Here is a 23138-nt window from a genome sequence, read left to right as displayed (position 1 = left end):
TACTGACTTGACTTTTTTTTTTACTCTGGACCAATGAGATGAGCTTGGGACTTATATTCAGCTGATGTCAGTTACATCTTACTAATTATCCGTATCCAGTGTGACAGATCTTGGCAAGATATCCTGACTTACTTTGCAATGGAAGCAATTCAGTTCCTATTTCAGAGAATACAGAGGAAAAAATTCACAGCTCACTCACTGAAAATTCAGTTGGCTAAAAGGAGTCTGGGGCAGGTTGGTAGGTCTGCAGCTAACATTAGCATTCTGGGATAAAATGTGGGTCACACTGCATGTCTGAGGACAAGACTGAAGCTTCCTCTCATTCATTATAGAGCAAACCCCTCTGGAGATGTTGATAATGGTCGACTTTTTTTTTTTTTTTCAACAGAATCACATGCGTTTTTTTTTTTTCTTTTCATGCCATGATTTAATTTTTTTTTTTTTTAAACAGGCAGCGTCATTTGCTAGTGTGGGTGTTTTTGATCTTTCCTGTCAAGATATCAGATGTGCAAGTTGTGGCAATAAAAAAAAAAAAGTTTTCTCTTATCTATTTAATTAAAGTTGTCTTATTTCTATCATTCTTATCTCGCCAGTGACTGGCTGCTTGCGTGCAGTCTTCACCCTATTCTTAACATTCTCATTCACACAGAATAAGCTTCTTTAATTGCATATGTGTGGCCTCCTTGTCTGGAAGCAGTCACTGTGCCAATAAATTATAGTAAAGGCTAGGACTGCTGTCTAGAATATTAATCATCCCTTATGCTGTATAATGCTGTTTTACCCAACTGCATGCCCTCATTTGAATGACCTCTGCAGGGTCACTTGATTGAGCTTAACGAGGCTCTTAAAGCAATAGCTCAGCATTTTTAGAAATACATTTATTCACTTTTGGTTGAGAGCTGAGCAAGACCTTTGTATATATGTCTTATGAATATAAGGCTGGAGCTAGAAGATAGCTCAGCACAAAGACTGGGAACAGGGGAGAAATATGAAACTAAGCTAAAGTAACCGGCTGCTGATTGTAGCCTTAGGATGTAAGAACTTTAGTGCTCTAGCTGTCAACCAGAATGCACTTTCAGCTCCATTTTTTTTTTTAATTCTTGGACTCTGCTAGAGTAGCTTTGCACAGTTCAAAATAATAATTTTATACTGGGCCTTGGTGCAGCCCATTTGGGTCAACCACTCTAGGAAACAAGCAGGTTTAGCTAATCTGTCTTTAAGCCACCGTTCTTCTGATTGGTGGTTCCTTGCAAACAGAAGGTTTGACCAGCAGGTGGGTGGGACTGTTGTGCTCACGGCTAGAGTTGTAATGATGAGATGACATATCAAGGATATGTGCTCTCACTAACGTCATAGACAGGAGGAGACAGAACTGTCTGAAACCATGTCATCTACTAACCACAGTAGGGGGCTGTGAAAATAAACAGAATATAACATAAGTAAAGAGAGGTCAAAACACTGAATGGAAGGGATAGAAATGATTATTTTGGGGGCATCATATAAATGCAATAATCATGTAAAGACAGTTAACACGTCAAACCAGTGGCTAAGTATCTGTGTTCATTGGTTTGCAACATTGCAGTGCTTTATACAACCAGAGATATTAAAAGGTGAGAGATGTTTATGCTGTGTCTTTGAATGTGGCATGGTTGTTGGTGCCAGACAGGCTGGTCTGAATATTTCAGAAACTGCTGTGATTATCCTACAGTATACCATCTCCAGGGTTTACAGAGAAAGAGAATATAATCAGTGAGCAGTGGTTCTCTGGGTGAAAAATGCCTTGTTGATACCAGAAGTCCTGCTTTGTATCAGTGGGTCAGGCTACTGGTAGTGCTGAAATGGTGTGGGGGGGTAATATTTTCTTGGCCCTTAGTACAAATTGAGCATTGCTTAAACACCACAGCCTACCCAAAAATTGTTGCTGACCATGTCCATCCCTTTATGATCACAGTGTATCATCTTCTGATGGCTACTTCCAGCAGGATAATGCACCATGTCACAAAGCTCAAATGAGTTCACTGTACTCAGATGGCCTTCACGGTCACCAGATCTCAATCCAATAGAGCACCTTTGGGATGTGGTGGAAGAGGAGATTCACATCATGAATGTGTAGCCGACAAATCTGCAGCAACTGTGTGATGCTGTCATGGACCAACGTCTCTGAGGAATGTTTCCAGCACCTTGTTGAATCTGTGCCATGAAGACTAAATCAGTGTGTACAGGTTCCAGTGAGTGTATGTTGTTTTAATGGATATAATGTCATATTCCCCCAGTCCCAATTAGAATAAGGTGATATATTTAAAGTAGTAGAGGAGGAGTGTTCTTTTGATGGAAGTTGAGGAAATATGACTTTTCACAGATGGAAGAATCAGTCTGTATTTAAGCTTGTATTTATATTTATATGGGTTGTGAAGGTTCATCATAAGCAGAGGAAATAAGGCCTGTACCTGGGTTATACATGTGCCCATTGGTAATGATTGTCAAAAATTCCATTATAACACCTTTACCTTTTAGGTTATGATAACACAAGCTGTATCACACAACAAAGTGTCCACAACACCAAATTACAGGATTCCACCGTGGATCTGAATGCACCATTCAATATTTACTTCAAGTATTGTGAGGTCTGCTTTTGAAATAAAAATTAAATGTGGTGATACAAAAAAAAAATGAATGAATCCCTGTCATGCACCTTATTGCAGACATATTCCTAGCCAGTCTGAAACGGAAAATGGTTAGATAAAATTGGCTACTTCCTGGAGTCTGGGGAATAGTCACACACACAAAAGGAAGGGCAGGGAGAAGTGGAGAGAGAGAGAGAGGCGGGGACAATGTGCGTCTGAAGCGACTTCCACAATACCTCTGACAGACCCTTTCCCTGACTGATTGCTTCCAGACTTGGTTTAAAAGGAAAAAAAACGGCACAGTCCCCTGCGCTGTTTGGGCTGTTGCGTCTCCTCCTGCTCGGCGCCAGTGGGTGATCCCCGGACAATGCGGGCAGAACGACCCCCATACATCGACCCCCCATACACACCTCTGTCCCCCCAACCCCGCACATCTCTGCAATCATCATCATTATCAGACAGACACCCACTCCTCTATCCGGCAGCACCCCCATCGCCTCCTCCTTTGGACTTCTGTCTGTGGAGGTAGCCCTATTAAGTATGCGTAGTTGACGCACACATGCGTATTAGAAAAGCACTTTATTCATGCTCACATTACAAAGTGTTTGGTAGATGCTAGAAGGTCCTCTGAGGATCTTAATCACAAACGTGGATTTAAGGTACAAGGTGGATCAGTTTTTTTAATTAAAATAAATTTATAAAAAGGGGACAGATCATTTATGAATACATATAAAAATAAATAAACTGTCACACTTCAATGACGTCGCGTGTGTTTTGCCTCTTAAGCGACACACAATACAGTAAACAGATCAAATCAGTAGAATCAAACCGCTGCGCCTGTCATAATAAATATGGATTCAGCTTATAATAAAGACAGCAGTCAAGTGGGCACATCCCATCTGCTGTCAGGCAAGTCGGGAAACTGATGGGCCCGTGTACTGGATGAATAAAACTGGGTGGAAATTGTTGTGTTGATGATTAAGACAGAAAAGTGATGATGTTAGTCCCACCTGGAAACCAAACGTCCAGAGGGCGGCAGCAGCGCGCTCCCATCTGGCTTTCGGACATGCTGCCTCGGCCTCTCTCTCTCTCTTTCTCGCTCCCTTTGCTAAGCCTTGCAGGCACGTTTTTATAGGCAGTAAAGGACCCTAAAAAAAAAAAAAAACTAATCTGAACCAGCTTCAGCTACGACCCCACAGATCCGGTGAGTAGTTGAAATGCCGTCTGTGACATTATCTCACTCGGCCCCCTAAGCCAAACCAACCTGCGTAATCAAGATGGCCAGATGACAAATGTGAAAATGTTATATTACGAGAATGAAGTGGAAATCAGTGTTTCCAGCTTAAATGACACACACTTCAACAGCGCATCTGCTTAAATATAGAGCCAGTGTGTTCATGAAACAGCAAATATCTCGGATAACAGGTTTGGAGCTCGAAAAGGAAAGCAACAAATCTTGAGTTGTCAGTTTCAGACAAATTAAAAACTTGCATATGGCACAAAAGAAACAAGTTTAGGTCACCATTGCTCTACCAATTATTTAGCATTAAACAATGAAAGAGAAATTTATTGTGAGAATTTATAATCTTTTCATAGTTTCTCAACTTTGCCCTTTAATTCTCAGCTTTACACTTTGGCAACTTTTTGCCCAAAACTTTCCTCCCTTCAAAGGTTTTCGTGTGTGTGTGTGTGTGTGTGTGTGTGTGTGTGTGTATACGAGCGCGCCGCAGGCTCTGCTTGATCTGTTGTTTGCGCAACACACAATCACATTTCTTTTAAGCGACAGGGTGTCTAGACACACACGTGACCGGGCGCGTCAATGCGCACTGGAGACCGGAGACGGAGCAAGGGCACCCAAACCATCCGCCTCATTTACAGAGAGGCTCATACTCCCCCTCGAGATCACACTCAGCGGCTCGCTCCCTTCCACGGAAACTTCGTGTGAGATACGAGGTTGGATTATTTTATCAGAAAGGATTCGCCTACTGAAATAGGTTACAAGGCTCTGTGACTGGACGAGTGGTCTCTCTCGCTTTCTCTCTGGCTTTACAAACGCAACTCAACTTGGGTGAGAGATTCAGACCTGGATTTGCTCCCTGGCTCGCTGAACGAGGCTCATCTCAACCCCGGCAGACCACATCCTCTGCAGACTACTGGCATATTTAGACGATAGCGGATAAAAAGCCTCCGCATGCCCGGTGGAGAACCCCACTCTGTGCAGTTGGATCAAGGATTTTGTGGATTAATGCTCTTGAAGACACAGCAGCGAGCCTCGGTTTTCATGGGATAATTGCGATTGCGTTTTAGGCTTAATTAGGCCCCATATTTTATAATTTCCACTAGAGCTAAAGCGCAGTGGTAGAACGCTTTTTAGGCAGTGTTTATTTGCTGAAAATCGGCCTGGGGTATTTTTTTTTTAAAGGGGTCAGCTCACTGCTCTAGGTTGCACATCACCAAGTGAAAATTGTAACACCTTCAGGCTACGCGCAGCTGAGTTGCTCCCCATCGCTATTAATGATTATATTCTGCTAGATTAATCATCATACACAAGTCTTAAATTCCTGATTGTGATGGTAATTTTTCACCGGAGGAAAAGTTAACTGTCCCGTGAACGCTGACTGCTTTTCGGCGATCTGGTGTGCAGGACACGGCAAAAGAGACTGGCGAATGATACAGATTTCCTCTGCTTGTCCAGACCCCAGTTTTTCCACCGTATTTTCTCAGGCTGCTTATCATCGCCTGGACTCGGATCCCGGAATCTTCATGATTTGCGGACACAATGCTCGTTTTTTAGCCGGGAAACCCTCTTTTCGTCCCGCATGTTTAGGACCAAACGATCGGGGCTCGTCCGGCGACTCTGGAGGAGCCGTGCGCCCGTCGAGGGCGACGGGGAGGCGGATAGAGGGACGCATGGATCCGGGGGCTGCTGCATGGGCAAAACGACAAAGGTGGCCAAGTCCAACGCAGGGTCGGAGGCTGAATTGAAGGCGTTGACCCACTCGATACTGAAAAAGATCAAAGAGAAACAATTAGAGGTGCTTTTGCAGGCAGTGGAGTCCAAGGGGGGTGCCCGAAGCCCCTGCTTGCTCCTGCCCAGCAAAGTGGACGCCAAAGTGGGTCAACAGTCTTACTCTCTCCCCATGCTGCTCTACAAAGTGTTCAGGTGGCCGGACCTCAGGCATTCCTCGGAGTTGAAGAGGCTGTCTTGCTGTGAATCCTACGGGAAAATCAACCCAGAGCTCGTTTGCTGCAATCCCCACCACATGAGCAGGCTCTGTGAACTCGGTGAGTTGGATTTATGAAGAACAACCATATCTTTGCAACAAATATTTTTAGTTCTCTGGTGGTCAGGCCTCATTTGAAAGCGCGTTCAAGTTCAGCCACTGTGACATCATGTCATAGAATTACCTAAAGAGCTAATTAGCCTAATTCAAATGACATCACCTCTGTTGGCACAGTTGTGTTGAGTTTCCATAAGGTCAAACTTGTGTGCTGAGTGGCCCTCTACATCTTTTCGGAAGTGTGGCGTCATTAAATCCCGGGTTTGTCATGTTATACTACTAAAGCAGACTTCATTGATTGGCCGTGTTTTAAAATACCCAGTATGTCGATGTGAAAACCGTTAATTAAACTGCATCCCAACTTAAAGAACATGCTTCTGGGCACTTCAGATGTGCGGTTTTCAAACAAACAGCCTTTCTGGTATTTGAACATTTCATAGTTGGCATTTACAAAGCGTAGAGCGGCGCAGCTAGGGCTTTACAGTCTTTCAGTCTTTCCACAGTGAAGTTTCCAGGGTCTGTGTGTGTCTCTCTCTCTCTGTGTGTGTGTGTGTGTGTGTATGGCTACGCGCGCGCGCATCCGCGCGTTTGCTTGGCGTCCCGGGCCAAAAGAGGCCCGTATCTCAGTTTGTCCTAGACGCTGATAGTGGCCCTTCTGGCGCCAGGCGGCCCCCTGTTTATCTGCCTGCCAATGAAAGGCAATAGCCGCCCAGTCGGCCTCGCTGCCTGCCTCTCCAGGCGGAGCTGACAGACACAGATCTTTCCCCCTGAAAAATGACAAATCTTATCATAAAGTTTAGATCTCTCCCTTGTCCGCCCCCCCTCATGTACTCCTTTTTTTTCTCCATACAGAGTCTCCTCCTCCACCATATTCCCGCTATCCCATGGACTATCTTAAACCACCAGGTGAGCTTGATGTTGATTCATAAATGCATGCATTCATATGTCCATTTGTTTTTGCATAACATTTCCATCTAAAAGGCTATTTTGGATCCAAGAATGTTTGTGTTGTCTATGCCTCTGCAGTGCGTGTGTGCGTAGGAAATGGCTCCATGTTATGTTGTGATTTATGATAGCAGTGGAGTGGCACGCCTGGCTGACTGGCTGGCCATTTCCAGCATGGCTGGCAGCCAGGGCAAGGCAGTACAAAGTTGAGACACCAGCTATAGACTGAATGACTGGCACATCACCGGGGGAGGGGGTCAGAAGGGCTGAGAGGGGGGAGTTTGTTTGTGTGTCTGTCTATCTATTGTGAATCGCAGCACAGGGAGAGACAGACAGACAGCAGCGTCTCTGGAGCCAGCCAGTCTTTATCAGCTGAATTAATCAACAGAACGAGGGTGAGGGCTTGTGTGTGTGTGTGTGTGTGTGTGTGTGTGTGTGTGTGTGTGTGTGTGTGTGTGTGTGTGTGTGTGTGTGTGTAGCTGGGGGTGTCACTGTCCCCATTTCCCAGTTTGGTGTCTTACAGAGCAGAAGAGAGGCTTTGTGTTGTAATGTCTTCCACATCTAAAGCATAACTATCGCAACAGTGTTTTTGTTTTTCTTAACTGCTTAATTGTGGGCTCCCTCCACATATTGTTCCTGTTGTCATTTTCTTCCTCTGTGCGGGAAATTGGCATCAAGTTATGCCAACAAGGTTAGGTCAGTTTTGAAGTGTGTTAAATTTCACACCATGACTAGAATAGAGTGAGATGTACAAGAGTTTTTTTTTTTTTTAATTTCACATCCTCTACTGTGTCTTTGCTCATTTACTCATCATCTTGCTTTCTATAAGTGCAGAAAATGCTGAGAGTTAAACAATGACCAGTCAGGCGACCAGCCAGCCAGCCAGTTAGTCAGGAGGAGAAGAGGAGAAAGTGGCTTTCAGTGAGTGGAAACAATAGGAAGTCATTGCAGCTGCAGCTGCTGTTCTTCAAAGCCCACCTTCCCTCTGTCTTTGTCATCGTTGCTTTAGCAATAGTGTTATCCTTAAAGAGCATTTCTGACAACTTAAATGCAAGTATGATTGATCTAAAATATTGGAAAGAAGAAGCGGGGGGGGGGGGCAGACAGCTCAATTCATCCAGTTGGAGCAGTGTCTCCATATGAGTTCAGTTGGAGACTTTCCAGTGATGAAAGGAAACAAGAAGGTAAATAGGAAAAGCAGGCTGGATGCACACAAAGGAAATGATTATACAACTCATGCTACCCCCCCCCCCCCCCCCCCCCCCCCCCCCCCCCCACACACACACACACACACACACCAGAGCAAACTGAAAAAAAACGTAGAGATGGGAATTAAATGTCACCAAAAGTCACAGAAAATGTTTGTGTGCAAGCAGATGCTTCAGTTTTAAGTGCAGCAGCCTCTGTGAGCTTACCTGCTCTGCTTCTTCCTCATTTGGTTGCATTCAGTCGGCGCAGCTGCAGTTGCGGTTAATCAAAGGCGACTCTGTCTGCTTGTCTCCTTATTGGCAAAGTAGGGTGAAAGAAATATTAATAGGACACTGGAGCACGCTGGAGGGTGCACACACACACACACACTTACACACACAGGACAAATAAGCTTATCATGCAAAAAGCCAGGGGTTTTTCCCTACCGCCTCAGGGAACTGTCAGTCATCAGTTTCTTCATATAACTGGAGGTTATTACAATTTTTCTATAGTATTCTCTCTCTGTTTGGCTTATCTGAGGCTGTGGTAAATCCTCATGACATTCAGACAATCTGCATAGAGGGCGATCAGACATAGCTAAATGTCTGCATGAAGCGGAAGAGCTATGAATTTTATGATGATGGTTTTATGATTCCAGCAAGCAGGAAGTGGGGTTATATGTGTCACGGTGCCTGTCCACTCCAGCAGTAGCGGTCAATATGAAAGCAACCCAGACATAAAACGCTACCTTGTTTCAGCTCTGGGGAATATAAATCACACGCTGTTTAGCTCGTTCTCTCTGATGCCCCCTCAGCCCTGTGGTCAGCTGTGAACTGTTGCCCGGGAGACCAGGGCAAGGCTGTTGGCAGCCAGTGAAAGCGAGGCAGACTTGGGTTATGCCCGTGCATCTCGTTACCGTGACCACAGCAGCATGGGCTGCGTTTGGACCGGGCAGGGTGGAAGGGAGCAGTGAAACCGCTCTGGTCAGCTCCGTCTGTCTGTTAGTTCCATTCACCAGAAAAACAATTGCGCTCCTCCTCATGCTCGCTGTCACTTTTTTTTTTTTTTTTTTTTTTGGTGACTTCTTGCGCAGTCAAAGCGTGTGCCACCACTCCATACTGTGGTTCAGTGGATACGAGGTGTAGGGCATTGCTGACGTGCAGCAAAGGGAATGTGTGTCATTAGTAAATACCAAGGTACCACCAGCAGCGGCAGCTCTGCTTTGGTGTTAGCCTGCTCCCAGCGGTGTTGCTGCTCCTCTCAGCGCACACTGTGGTTTTGTTGAATTCAGGTGTCGTGTTGAAACTAGTCTAGATTACAAGTCTAAATGGGAGTTTAGCAAAACAAAGGAGAGAGCGGGAACATGTAGTTTTTCTCTCTCGCCTGTCACCTAGCTCACCATCAAAAATGAGTAGAGGTGAACCCCACTAAAATTTTAAAGTGAGCCACACAGATGTGTTTCTTATTTTGAGGCTTATTTTTCCAGATGCATCTTTGACAGTTTTGTTTGCTTTTGGCGTGAAGACTCGGATGTCTTGATTTACCTTGAATGCGTCACACTCAGATCTTTAGACAGGAACAGGGAGGCAGTTATCAGTCAGTTCAGACCCAGGACAGTCTTCTAATATTTGATTTGTGTTCGGTTATTGAGCGGGGTTTATCATGCCCAGACTGAACCCTCTGCTCAATCATTAGCAGGAAGAATACAGCTCTTTTCAGATCAGCAGCTCATCTATGCAGGGGAAGCAGGGCTAACGTTCTTCCTGAAGCAGTGGATTATGGGGGGATTATCAGGGGTGTGAGAAGCACTCCACTGCAAGTCTTCTGTGCGTATGTGTGAGGGTGTGAGCTTCGTTGTCAGCGTCTTCATTAGGCATTGATTTCACCAAAGTGATTGACGGCCTCACAGCTGCTGCTGTGCCGTCTCCTCTCACTGCCATGTAAATGCGCACACACACACACACACTCAGAGTATTAATTCAAACTCTCTCTTTCTTCATTAGATTCTCCAGACTCTGGACCCTCATCCAGTGAAACTGGAGGAACGACTTATTCGGCCCCTGTGGGGCTTTCAGGTAAATATTCCTACTATTACCCATTTTCTTGTCTTTTTCTACTCTTTATGCAATTCATTCCACTTATGTCTTTCCTTTCCTCCTCTATTATTTCTTCACTACAACCATACACATATTCCCTCCATACATGCGATGATGAGGCAGTGATTGTGGGGGCCCCTGCTTTCACTCTGTAATAAAAAAAAAAAAGCCGTTGAAAGAGGGTGGTGTATTTTTCCCACATCCACATAAATTCCTCCCTCCTTGCTCTTTGAACAACGCTTCACTCTTCTCCTTTTCCTTTCCCATTCGCTCTCATCCCTTTCCGTGTTGTGTTGTAATGGAAGACAAACACGATGAACTGTTGTTTGGAGAAGAATATGTTCTGTGTGTGTGGTATTGAAGGAGGGAAAAGGCAGCAAAAAAAAGAGGCTTCGACAGACATGAGTGTTTGTTTGGGTGTGTTTGCGCGTACAGGGGATGTATTTGTTAGATCCTCCTCTGGGCTCTGTGGGGATAAGAGTGAGACACAGGCGCCTTTCTTTCTTCCACCTCTCAGGCAGGATGTGTTTCGAGCTTCTTCAGCTTTTTCCCGCATAATCCCCTCTGGCAGCGCTGCCTTCTCTGCCCATTGCCCTGTCCGCAGGCTCCAGAATAAGATGGTGTTCATGAGAGAGAAAGAGTTTGTTCGCCTTTGCCTGTGATTGCTCTGTGCTTTTCTCTGCTTTCCTTGGCCTCAGATGGTTCTCATTACTGGGCCTTTAAAGCCTGTTTTATGTCAGTTGGTGTTCGCTGCCCATTCCAACCCCCTCCTTTGTTTAGTGGCGGTGGTGGTGGGGAGGTGGAGGGTTTAGCCTGCTTATCTGCCTGCCTGTGTGTGTTTGTGTGTGTGTGTGTGTGTGTGTGTTACAGGAACAGAGAAACTAAAAATCAGTCTCTCTTCCAGGCCGTCAGATGGACACTAAAGTAGCCCCAGTGTGCATTAACTAAAGACACATTTTAGGCCCAGTTCAAACTGTGAAACCCAAGAAGTGGAGTCTTAACAGGCCTCCTCATACTCCCTCCTTTTCTTCTTCCCCTCCCTCAGTTGAAGTATACATGCCACCCCTCCTTCTCCTCCTCTTCCACCTCCTCCCCCTGTTTTCTTTCCTGGCGAGGGTGACATGGCAGCGCTTCAGTGAATGGGTCTCCTCAGTAAAAAGCATTAGAGGTAGAAAAGGCCAGGCGGGGTGGCTCCAGTGCTCTGCCCTCATGATTTCCCTGGCAAGCCAAGAAAAAAATGGCTAATCCATTCGTCCTCTCACTCCCTCCCTCCTTCATTCCCTGCTTCCCTCTTTGCTCCCTCCCTCTGGGGCTCTGACAAAAGAAACATGGCTCTCCCAGAGGCCCGCTGCTGACCTTCTAATTCACTCACTCTGCCCTTTTTATGTTCTTCTCCAGACATATTTACAGAGAGGGAGAGGATGGAGGCTCTCAGGGAAGGAGAGTGGGAAAGGCTTGGAAGTGAGCAAGAGTTGTACCACTTCTTCTCTTCTTCTGCATTGTAGTTGAATAATTAAGTGCTCATCATCTTTAAGAAAAGGCTGAAGTGGGTTGGTAAAGCAGCTATAGATCTAATATGCAACTGCACCTGAAGCAAAATCAAAGCAAAGAAATTTGGCCAAAAGAAATACTGATACATTTAAAAGCACAGTTCAGAGCTGGAAGAGTGGAGGCTGTTCTCTGCAGGAAAAGCCATCCAGACAGGAAGGAGTTAAGTGAGCTGTGACAGCGACAAGCGCAAATGCAAACTAGGCTGCCTGCCAGGCTACCAGCTCCAAAGCTCCTCTCGCTGGCTCACGTCATCAGCTTGGAACAGAGCAGAGAGGAGGGAAAAGGAGAGGAGGAGGAGGGGTCGATGGCTAAAGGCCTGGAGCTGGGTGTCGGGGTGCTGATCTCTGTTTGAGCTGGGAGTGAGGACTCGGATCAGGGGTTTGAGTTCAACCAGGAACTGAAGAGAGAGATCAAAAAGAGAGATTTTGAAATGAAAAGCAGGCCAGGGTTAAGAGGGTGATGGACTCGTGGTTGTGAATCTGTGGGGTGTTAAGTAACTCGTTAAAAGCCATATATTGCATTCAGTTGAGTTTATGAGCAGCTCAGGTAGCATTCACATTGCCAGTCATGCATTCAGTTGAGTTTAAAGAGGTTTTCAATACTTTAAAAAAAAAAACTTTTATTTATTTATTTCGTTTCTAAATCCTCAGATAGCTGTTGGATTAGTTGTGAGTTTTTGAATTCATATGGGACCCATATGACTTTGCAAATCTGAAGGTCTTGACTCTTCCCAGACATTCACTGCCTCAGCTTTCTGCACTTTATCGTTAATAATGAGTCAATACCCAGCCACAATGTGTACATAAATGCACAAAGTTTTCTTTAAAGCCAAGTTATAGACTGCCACTGCTGATGCCAGTCTCTTGGACTTATAGCACTGACGTGTTAGTGGCATGCCTGTTGGTGCCATTGGGGACTGACCCGGAGTGCCTATGTGTAAGAGGATCTAGTTGGGGGCTGTGGTGACATGTACACATGCACACGCGCACACACATACAGTTTTTGACACATACACACAAGCGGGCAGATAGAATGTGGTGTGAGCCCTGGCGCATGGCCGACTGTCACACAGGCGCTTCCTCCCACTGCAGGTTAAATTTAGGCACGGTTGTATTCTTATACCACCAGCCAGTCACCTCACTCGACAGACAGTCGGCCAGCCCTGTAGTCAGTCAATTAGTCATCCAGTGAATCGGCTGGAGGTTTAACCTTCATCAGAGATTAAATTTAGTCCTGGCACCTTGGCTCATTAAATCAAACTAGTTCTGCTGTCATGTTGAAGGTCCCAGAGAAACAGCCCATTTTTGGTGCAAACTGAGGGCGAGATAAGGCCTGTATGTTTGGTATGGCGTATTAATACCTAAGACGGTATCTTTACTTTTTATTTTTTTTCCTTTTTATTAAAGAACCTCCAGCAATTAGGAGCTCGACTCAGAAACAGAGCACCCTCAGTCTCCCTCCTCTCCCTCGGCATTCCTGCCTTGTTTGGGTTAGCAGGGAGAGGAAAGGGCTGCACAGGATATGACCTCATGTCTTTGAGGAAAAGGCGAGCGGACAGGGAGGCAGCTGAGGCCTCATCTTGACGGAAAACAAACACTGGAGTGCACTGAAGGAGAGAGAGAGAAATTGAAAATTTGTTTTCCTTAAATGATGAGAGAAATGCATGTGGCGCCTAACTTGGTCGAGTGACTTCACGCGTTCTCAGCCGTAACAGGGTTTCTGTTTTGGTTTTACCTTCTTGTTTCTTTGTTACATTTTGCATTTTCCATTTTTTTTTTCTTAAAAAAAAACAAAACATTTTTTTTTCATTGCTTGAACAGTGAGAGGAAGGAATGAAGAGGGAGAGAAGATGGCGGCTTTGGGTGGAGAGAGAGGTGGCTGGCTCCTCTGCTCTCTCCTCTGTAATTTGGAGGCTGTGTGTTAGCCAGCGAGTTGAGCCCAGCAGAGCTGGGCCGCCCCGTGCCGGGCCAGGATCTCTCATTACTCCCCACTTCCTCTCCTTGCGCGGCAGCCAAACCGCCTCTTGGCAAGGGACTTAATTTTGGTTTTGGCTGTCCTCTGTTCCCCACCCTGTGTCATTATGCTGCACAAATCGAAAAAACAGCACAGACAGCGGAGGATAGAGGGGGGGTGGGGGTGGGGGGGGTGAAAGAGAAGGGGACGAGAGTGGAAAGCGCATCTAGTTTGCAAAGCTCTGCACGCTTTATATCCTCTTGGAGCATCGTTTACAGTTGAAAACATTTACCTACCTTAGCAGAGCCCGCTGATTGAAAAGAGGCCTATGCAGATTTGGCCATTAGCCAAAGCTGGAGGGAAGCCCAGAACAAGATGAACATTGTTTTGGTTTGCAGTCACTCTGTGGAAGTGGATTTTGACATTACCTCAATGTATGAAGATATGAATGAAGGAGGGAGGGAGAGAGAGAAAGAGAGTAGAGTGTGTAAAGTGGAAAGAGGAAGGAAGGGATAGAAGCTGTCTTTAACAGGATAAAAACAGGAATGGAAATAAGTGGAGACACATGCCTGTAAATCTCTCTGTGCGTGTGTGTGTGTGTGTGTGTGTCAAATTTCTAGTGTGACACACAGCGCTGCTGTCTCCACCCTCCCGCCTGCTCATTCATGTAGTCACTTTGTCTTTTGTGTACTCAGACTCCGAGTGGAGGGGTGTGTATTCGCCTCTCCCTCTCTCTCTTCATCTTGGTGACAGACTCAACCCTGTCAGTAGCCACATCTCTATCTCAAGCATTGGCATAACCACACACACACACACAGGCATGCACTCACTCAGACATGTGCAGGTATATGACAATAACAGAGTAAGAATGCGACGAAAAGTTACGGTCACGTGCAGCTGGATCTGCTGGTTGTTTAGTTCTCACAGTATTTTTTTTTTTTTTTTTTTTGCACATCACAACAATGCGGGTGATTGTCAGGTTTGTCTGTATCTGTCTGTAGCGCCCTGCGTGTCTATGGCTCTGAGATTCAGATTCTGCGGGTAATCTCTTGACTTGTGTGTTTGCAAAAGTGGGCTGATGACATCATTGCAGTCTGCCCGGCACCTTGTAGCCAGCTAGCTAGTGTTTATTTGTCCTGTCACCCTGGGAAATCTGGGCTGCAGGGAGTGGCTGTGTGTGCGTGTGTTAGGGTCAGCTTGATGAAGTGTTGGAATAACAACTCAGCAGGAGCAGGGAGGAGGTGTAACACGGAAACACAAGTGTCCTTGAGTGGAAAAGTATTGTGCTATAATTTAGTGATAATGTAGATCCAGATGGAAGCTGCTGGCCACCCGTTTGATTATGAAATGACCCTGTGTTTTGTCACAAGCTGTGGAAAACACAATGCCTGAGTGACTCCAAGACATGTGGATCAATGTAATCATGGCAGAAACATCCACTCAGAGAAAATTGTACCATAGATGGAGGCATTAGGGGGAAAAAAAAAAACATGCGCCATTTCTTCTCCTTATCTTTACCTCGTCGAGGCCGGATGGTTCATGTTAGAGATGGCGTGTCTGCAACTCGTTCTCTCTATCTGTGTTTCTGCAAGAAGTCAGATCTGTTGATAGTGAAACCGTGCCACTCCCCTTGGTGGTTTTCCTGCCATCGGGGCTTATTTATGTTTCCTGAACTGGGAGGCGGGGGGGGGGCTTTGCTTCATACCCGACCTGCCACTCTGAAGCGCCACTTCCTCTGTCTGCTACTAAACCCACTACTTTTCTTTTTTTTGTTAATCTGCCTTTTGGTGCTGAAATAGCGTCATTTCTCCTTCTTGGATCTCAATTTAAGCTCTTCAATGCTTTTTAAATAGTTTAACTGCTTGATGCCCAGTGAAAACTTATTTGTGACCAAAGGGGGAATTCAATGTTTTTTTGCACATTTGCACCCCCCTCTGTCAGTACACCTACATAATGAAAGACTTTAGAGCAGTGTAAGCCTGACAAACTGCTCATATGACTTGAGTCAGCATCAGTTTGGACCCATCACTCTCCTCAACTCTGCTAGGCTGCAAAGAGCTCAATCTCCAACAAGAAATGTCAAGTTGCAGCGTGGGTAATGCAGGTGACAAGGTTGTGCTGCATCGATCTTGGTGTGTGGACTTGTTTGTTTTGTTTTTTTTTGTTTACAGCAGAGTTTCAGGATTGCAATGCTAGATTGTTTTAGTGTTGTTTGGAGAAATAGCACAATCCAGTTGAAAACATAATTTAGCCTAAGTTAATGGCTTTTTTTTTGTTAATGGTTGCATGCTCTGCTGCACAACAAGTAATCAATCACAATCAAGACCAGACTTAGTTCTTATCTTTCAGTACTAAAAAACCCAACACAAACCATATAATATAATATAATCTGTAGTTTGTGCCAATGTGAGGCAGGGACAGTCTTCTCTCTTGACAGCGATACAGAACAGCTGACCTTTTCTGTCTCTGCGGTCAACTGCATTTCTTACAGTAAAAGAAAGTGAATTGACCAGACAATAGGAATCTGCAAAAAAAAAAAAAAATCCCAGCCAGTCAATGAGAACAAATATTTTTGTGAGCAACTAGAGTGAAATGCCAGGCTTTCACCACAGACAGAAACGCACAGATGCAGGGTTGAACATATATGGCATGGCAGAGTGAGCAAAAGGAATGCCTCAAGGTTGACCCTTGACTTCTGGAATAGACTTTCCCCCGCTTGAGAGAGGGTGTTGACTTGGAAAATAAGACTCCGTGAAGGGCCCTTGCCCCTACCCCATTGGTGTTGTATCCTTTATGTCTTCCTCATTCCTGTTTTCAGTAGGTGTGTGTGTGTGTGTGTGTGTGTGTGTGTGTGTGTGTGTGTGTGTGTGTGTGTGTGCGCGCGCGCGCGCATGAGTGAGATGACGACAGGGTCATTACACATCTGAGCTGAGAGAGGCACAAACACACAGAGCTCTCAGCGATCGATGCGAGACAGATCTCAGGAGCCTCCTCGCTATTTACAGATGTTGAAAGTGTAGAGTTCAGAACAGAAGGTTGGAAATTTTGTGTGTGTGTGTCCATGACGGTGTATAACATGCAATTCTGTGACAGTGCCAACCTCTAAGAATAGAAGCAACCGTGTGTGTGTGTGTGTGTGTGTGTGTGTGTGTGTGTGTGTGTGTGTGTGTGTGTGTGGAGTCAGACAGAGGTAATGATTAACCTTTGCAGACTGCGTAGGAGAATCACCTAGTCTGCCACCCCCGCGCCACCCCTCCTCCCTTCAACTGAGTCCAATTGTCTCAGCTAGCGTGGCGTCCACTCTTTAAGCCTGGGGACCATTAAAAACCACGGGGGAGCTAACACCCTGCCCATTTGCCAAATCTGCTATTATGTGCTAAATAATTCTGCACTGCACAGGATGTTTATTTAACAACACATATTTACAATTTTCTCATATGCTGCACTAGACTATACTAGACCCTCAGACCTTGCAGGTAGTTAAGCTGATCGTGCATTAAATACCAGAGAAACACAGGAGAAATATGCTAATTTGCTTGTAACAAATATCCACATTAGCCCATACTTCCTGCAACATTATTTCAGTGTTCCTCTTAGTGGTAAACTAGCATGGAAACTGTTTTTCTTTTTGGGATGGGGGTAGGGGGTTACATGTGGATCCCATGGGGCGAGACAGCCAGACGGGGGCAGAACATAAAGGGCTGGGGTGACAGATGGCCTCAGGCTGCTAGCTAGCCAGCTTATCTCCGGCGAGGAGAAGCCTGAGAGACGGGGACTGAAAGGACATGGTGCAGACAAGCAGGTGGGGGAGGCAGACGGACGTACGGGCTAATACTTGGATGGGCAGACGGATGCACAGACAGAGAATCAGACAGCATTCTAAGCATTTGGAGACCGTATCTGATGGAAACACGCTAGGACAGGTGCTCTGACGGCACAGCTTCGCACGCACCTATGCCAGACACACCTGAAATGGTGTCAAACAGTAACATGAGGAGGCTGACCAGCAGACTCTGCAAAATGTGTTAAAAATTTAAATCATTTTAAGTGAGCCTTGCGCTGAACGCGCACTGATACGGTGGCACACAAATTAGTGGTTGTTTATATATATATTTTGTGTGTGTGTGTGTGTGTGTGTGTGTGTGTGTGTGTGTGTGTGTGTGTGTGTGTGTGTGTGTGTGTGTGTGTGTGTTGATTCGGCGTTCATCAGTATGAGGTGCGAGGTCATCTGCTGTCAGGACAAGCTGTGAACATACTCTTCACGAGGCGGCGCCCCACAGATCTCGTCTCATTTTGCTCGCTGCTGCTTTGCTGAATTGAGAAAGTTTGTTTACCTGTGAGGGACGTTTGAGCTGGATTATGAAAAACATGGGCGTTTATCAAAGAGATTTAGTTCATATTTGGGGAGTGTAGCACGCATTGTTTTCTAGAGCTTGGATCAGACTATAATTTAGATCTTGATTAATTATTAATGTTAACTGAGTCTCCAGCAAGACAGTACATGTAGTACTTCTTTTAAAAATATAGTAGTGCAAATAAAAGGATTTGAATCCTCCTTTTCACACAGCCAGTCTCTCTATTATGTTTCTTTTCCGTTTCTCCAACTTCCAATACTTTTATTCTTTCATCTCTTTTCTCTTCTGCGGTTTTTACTTACCTGCAGTCTGAGTCTCTGAGAGGGGAGGATGACTAGGGAGGGGAGGGGAGGTGGGGGTGGGAAACGCAGTTACTGTAGTCCTGAATAGCAGGGTGTTTTCAGGCTGCAATGACAGGCTCAGACAGGCAGCCGCTCTAATGACCTCTGACGCCAGGCCCTGTCTCTCTCAGCAATAACAAACACACACAAGGGCCCCACAGGTGAGCTCCGGCAGCAGGCCCACTGTCAGCTGTTAAGAAAGTCCAGTCCGTGTTCCTGTTCGTCAGCCACTGTATGTGCATGTGAAAAGGAAAGGAGACCATCTGACACTAGCCCAAGATACAGATGACACTTTCTGTCTCTTATCTCAAAGATAAACCTTTCTTTTCCGCCATTTGGCCTGAGGTAGATATCTAGGTACTTAGTTTCCCCCAGAACCCTATGAGGATGGATTTACGATAAACTCCCTGAGGCTCGGCTCAGACCGACTTCAAAGAACTCGGCCCCTCTTGTTTTATGGAAGGCATGCTTCTTTTTTTTTTTTTCTTCTGTTTCTGTCTCTCTTCCCCCAGTGTTGTCTTTGTCTTCCCTTCTTTCTCTCCCTCTCTCTCGCACTCTCTCTCTAATGAAGGCTAATGACAGGCTGGGGTAAGTCTGCTTGGGCCAGCACAGATCCTGCCACATTAATGTTGCCGTTTTTCTCAGACGGGACCTTCCAAATTACCGGTTACATTCACAGCTACTGCCAGATTAAAGGGGGTGGGGTGCAACTGAAATGGGCTCTGAGAGGGGCTCTGTTCTTTTTTTTTTTTTTTTTTTTTTTTTTCTTTTCTTTTCATATATATGTCCTCTTCTTAACCTTTGCGTGTCTCATAGAGGCTGGATTTGTGTATATGTGTGTGAGGAAGGCGTAAAGAATAAAAGATGGGCAATCAGTTAGATGGAAGTTGCAGCAATTATGGAATGACCCTAAAGGCGCAGGAGACTCTTAAAAACCATGAGAGGAAGCAAAGTTGCAAAAGTAACAGTCAAAATATGTGAAAAGTCTTCCCTCTCCTCCCCACCCCATCCCTTCTTTCTTTCCTCTTGCGCTCTCTCTGTCTCTCTCTATTTCCCTTGCGCCTGACTGGCTCCCACTCTTCTCTCTGGGAGTAGCTGGGAGCCAGATTTCTGTGGAATAGAGATATGAAGGGCTGGGGGGCGGGGGGGCGAGAGGCACGGTGCAGGAGGCACTCTAAAGGGGGACGGGAGAGGGAGGGAGAGTTTGGAAACTGGAGCGTGGCCAATGCTACACTTCTTTTACGCTCAGGGGAAACTTTAGACTGCAGAGGCCTAGCTTGTCAACGATTCAGACACCAGGGTTTGAGAGTCAACAGCCCGCCTTACTCGTCAGCTAAACATGTGTTTATGGGACATGGAGCAGCCGGGCTTGGTGGAAGGTCTCCGCTCTGCCTTCGAGTCTTCTTGCCGTTTCGGTCATCGCTGTCAAACAAAAATCTGATGAAAGTTTCCTATAATTTCCTCCAGCCAGTTGAAGCACGTTGCTGCAGAGAGACGATCGGACAGTCGGTTGACGTCAGTGCATTGTTGGCCACGCCGCAACAAAAATACAGCGAGCCAGACAGAAGATAAGCATTTAATGCCTAGATAAATATTGTACTGCGTGTGGACGCTTGCCTGCCAGTGTCTCAGAGTTGCTTTTCTTGTCTGAAGTCCAGGAATTCCAACATGGTTTTCCTGTGTGGCAGAAATTAAGGATGACAGTTTAGTTTTGGCTCTTGACAAAAGCAAATTCCCCATTTCCCAAACAGGGATGAGGAAGAAATTGTTCTGAAGTAGCAGCATTTAATAAGTTTGGGAGTTGCCTCTGTTTGTTAGACAGAATTGGCTTTTTCTTTACCTCTTGATCTGCTTCTTACCCCAGTGCTTTACTAGCTGGCCTAATATATTGCTCTTTTCACTTTTTATATCTCTTTTCTCTCCTGTCCTTCGAGTATTTTATTGCCTAATGTTTCAGCGTCATCATGTTTTCTCAAATCTAACCCTCTCCATCTCTTGACTGTTTTCTCCTTCAGATTCCCTGGCGTTGCAGGAGTCTGGCGAGCGGGCCCATTGGTGCGTGGTGGCGTACTGGGAGGAGAAGACACGCGTCGGGCGCCTCTACTCAGTCCAGGAGCCCTCTCTGGACATCTTCTATGATCTACCTCAGGGGAACGGCTTCTGCCTGGGCCAGCTCTGCTCCGAAAACAAGTCCCCACTGGTGCAGATGGTGCGAGCTAAGATAGGCTACGGCATCCAGCTGACGCGTGAGCCAGACGGGGTGTGGGTCTACAACCGCAGCTGCTATCCCATCTTCATTAAGTCGGCCACACTGGATAACCCGGACTCGCGCACGCTACTGGTGCACAAGGTGTTCCCCGGATTTTCCATCAAAGCTTTTGACTATGACAAGGCCGGCAGCTTGCAGAGGCCCAACGATCACGAGTTCACGCAGCAGCCTCGTACAGGCTTCACGGTGCAGATAAGCTTTGTGAAAGGCTGGGGACAGTGCTACACCAGACAGTTCATCAGTAGCTGCCCGTGCTGGTTGGAAGTCATCTTCAACACCCGATAGCAGCAGCCTTCCTCTTCTTCAGCACCCCTCACAAACAGACTACGCCCACTTCCCCTCCTTTTTTTTTTTGTCTTTTTCCATGGAAAAAAGGATTTAAAAGAAGAAGAAAGTATAAAATTCTGATGGACTTTGTTTAATAAATGACTAGGATTTAATTAAAGAAGCGAAAAAATGTATTTTATGTTATATAAATATATTATTAATTGTAAATACGAAGACGTTTTATATGCATCATTATTTATGTATTGTGCAATGTGTTGATGAGAAAAAAATAAGATGCACTTTGCTTAATATAAATGCAAAACAAAGAAATGCCAAAATAATAATAATAAAAAAAAAAACAAATAATATTTCTTGTCCGGTCTTACTTTGGATTTGTGGTGGTCTCATTCATTCAGTACATAATTCAAATAAGATTATTTGAATGGATCCACATGTCAGTTCTCTAAAACTCTTCTAATTTGATTCTGTCTTCATTACAACCAAAGTCAACATTGGCTTAACGTTATATTACTGAAGGACTTTGATGTCATGCCATGAAAGCATTTCCCCTCCTAAGACAAAATGAGTCAGACGGTGACAGAGCCATAACTCACTGTCCGTACTCCAACAGGCTCATTATTCCTTTTAAAAATGTCTGTTTTTCCTGAGTTATTTGGGGATGAATGTCCCTCTTCCTCTCTATCATTAAGAAACCGATGACATCACAGCCAGGAAGCCCTAATGACAAACTTCAGGAACCAATAAAGTCAACAGAGGGTCCAGTTTCCTGGAGGAGCAACTTTATTTAAAGGGCTGATAAAAAGAATGCAACATGAAAACAATTGCAAAAGAATTTGGTGCCACACCTAAGGAAATTAAAATATGGGAAAATTGAATGGAAAATCACATGGACATCTTGGATATCACAGGGCTGTATTAAGTATGCAGTTAGAAATGATGGCATATTAACCTATTTCTCATAACAAGACAAAACAGATTTCCTTCTAACAAACACAACTGCGTGTGTCTGTGTGTGTCTGCCTGTCTGGGTCCCGTCCTGTTGCTAGTCAGATGTGTGTCTGTGAAGAGGATTACTACTATAAGCCTGCTTTACCCACACACACTGTCTCAAAGACCTACATTCACAAGACCCACTTTCCACCCCATCCTGCATTCTGCTCGAGAACACGTGGAATTTCATAGAGAATACAAGAGACAAAGCATCATGTTTGCTGAAAGCAACTTCGCAGTGGAAACAGGACAGACAAGAGGAACGTCTGTCTGTTTCTTCCCGTCCTTATTTGAAGAAAACCTTTAGAAATGTCTGGAATATCGCATTATATCGGAATATGTGCTTGTATGTTTGTTATCTCTGCATTTTGTTTGTATATTTAAATTACTTCAAAAGAAGACTGAAAAATGCAATACTCAAGAACCTTTTTTGCTATTAAATGGCATATATTAGTATTCCATAAGATAAAAACATAAATGCACACACAAAAAACATAGCAGCCAGCGCTTGTGGCAGAAACACAAGGATGGATGCATATTAATATTCTCTTGCCTTGTCTTATTCTGAGCGCAACTCCTACATGACAGTCTATCTTTGTATCTCCTTCAAACCCCAGAAAGAAAGCTTTACTGACAATCACTTAAATCAAAATCTATTTCCACATGATGGGACCCTTCAATCTCATGGCTATCTGTGTGTCCTTCCAAACAATAATCCCTAACCCTGCTAATACAGCTAAAGCGGCTCGGAGCTGTGTTTGTGTGCATGTGCGCGCGCGTGTTTGTGCGTCCTTATATCCATGACCCATGACTTCCCCAGACAGGGTGACCCTGATTCAATAATTCCATTAAAACTGTTACAGATTTTTCCAGAATCTCTTGTCAGCATGAACACATGCAAAGCACAAGTAAGCTGTTTGTGTGAACGGCTTCTAGGAAAAACGTGAGTAATTTACAAGCTGGCTCCATAATATGTGAGTCAGTTTAAATTGGACTGTTTTAGGATGAAAAAAAAAAAAGATGTTTTGAGCATCATCTAAGGAGAGAATATTTAGCGAAATAAATAAAATACTGACAACTTTTTTCGAGGATGAGGTATTTTATTAATAAACAAAAAGCGCTCCAAGACCACAAACCTCAGTATTATATGAATCATTCAATTAAGAATCCTCCTTTACTTTTAAGCGTGTCTCAGTGTAATCCTTCGCATGTTTTGGTTTGTCACTTCTGCAGCTGTTCCGTCATGTTATTGTCTCC

The 23138-nt window shown here is 45.0% G+C and overlaps 1 protein-coding gene across 1 annotated transcript; it reads left to right on the top strand.

Moving 5' to 3' along the window:
• The first annotated feature begins 4436 nt into the window (after nucleotides 1–4436).
• Nucleotides 4437–21185, top strand: smad7 (SMAD family member 7). Its single transcript, XM_030742379.1, has 4 exons — nucleotides 4437–5909; nucleotides 6758–6811; nucleotides 10042–10113; nucleotides 20350–21185. The coding sequence occupies exons 1-4, from the start codon at nucleotides 5444–5446 to the stop codon at nucleotides 20886–20888; spliced, it is 1131 nt and encodes a 376-aa protein (XP_030598239.1). The 5' UTR covers nucleotides 4437–5443; the 3' UTR covers nucleotides 20889–21185.
• Nucleotides 21186–23138: the final 1953 nt, after the last annotated feature.

The sequence above is a fragment of the Archocentrus centrarchus genome, chromosome 12, assembly GCF_007364275.1.
Source record: "Archocentrus centrarchus isolate MPI-CPG fArcCen1 chromosome 12, fArcCen1, whole genome shotgun sequence".
NCBI lineage: Eukaryota > Metazoa > Chordata > Actinopteri > Cichliformes > Cichlidae > Archocentrus > Archocentrus centrarchus.
The sequence above is the reverse complement of the archived record's forward strand: the minus strand, read 5'-3'. Positions and strand labels throughout refer to the sequence as shown.

Excerpts from the sequence above, each read along its gene's own strand:
- smad7 (XM_030742379.1), top strand. The coding sequence starts at position 5,444 with ATGTTTAGGACCAAACGATCGGGGCTCGTCCGGCGACTCTGGAGGAGC. Across the intron at positions 5,910-6,757 it reads GAGCAGGCTCTGTGAACTCG|AGTCTCCTCCTCCACCATAT; the intron begins GTGAGTTGGATT and ends TTCTCCATACAG. Across the intron at positions 10,114-20,349 it reads GGCCCCTGTGGGGCTTTCAG|ATTCCCTGGCGTTGCAGGAG; the intron begins GTAAATATTCCT and ends TTTCTCCTTCAG.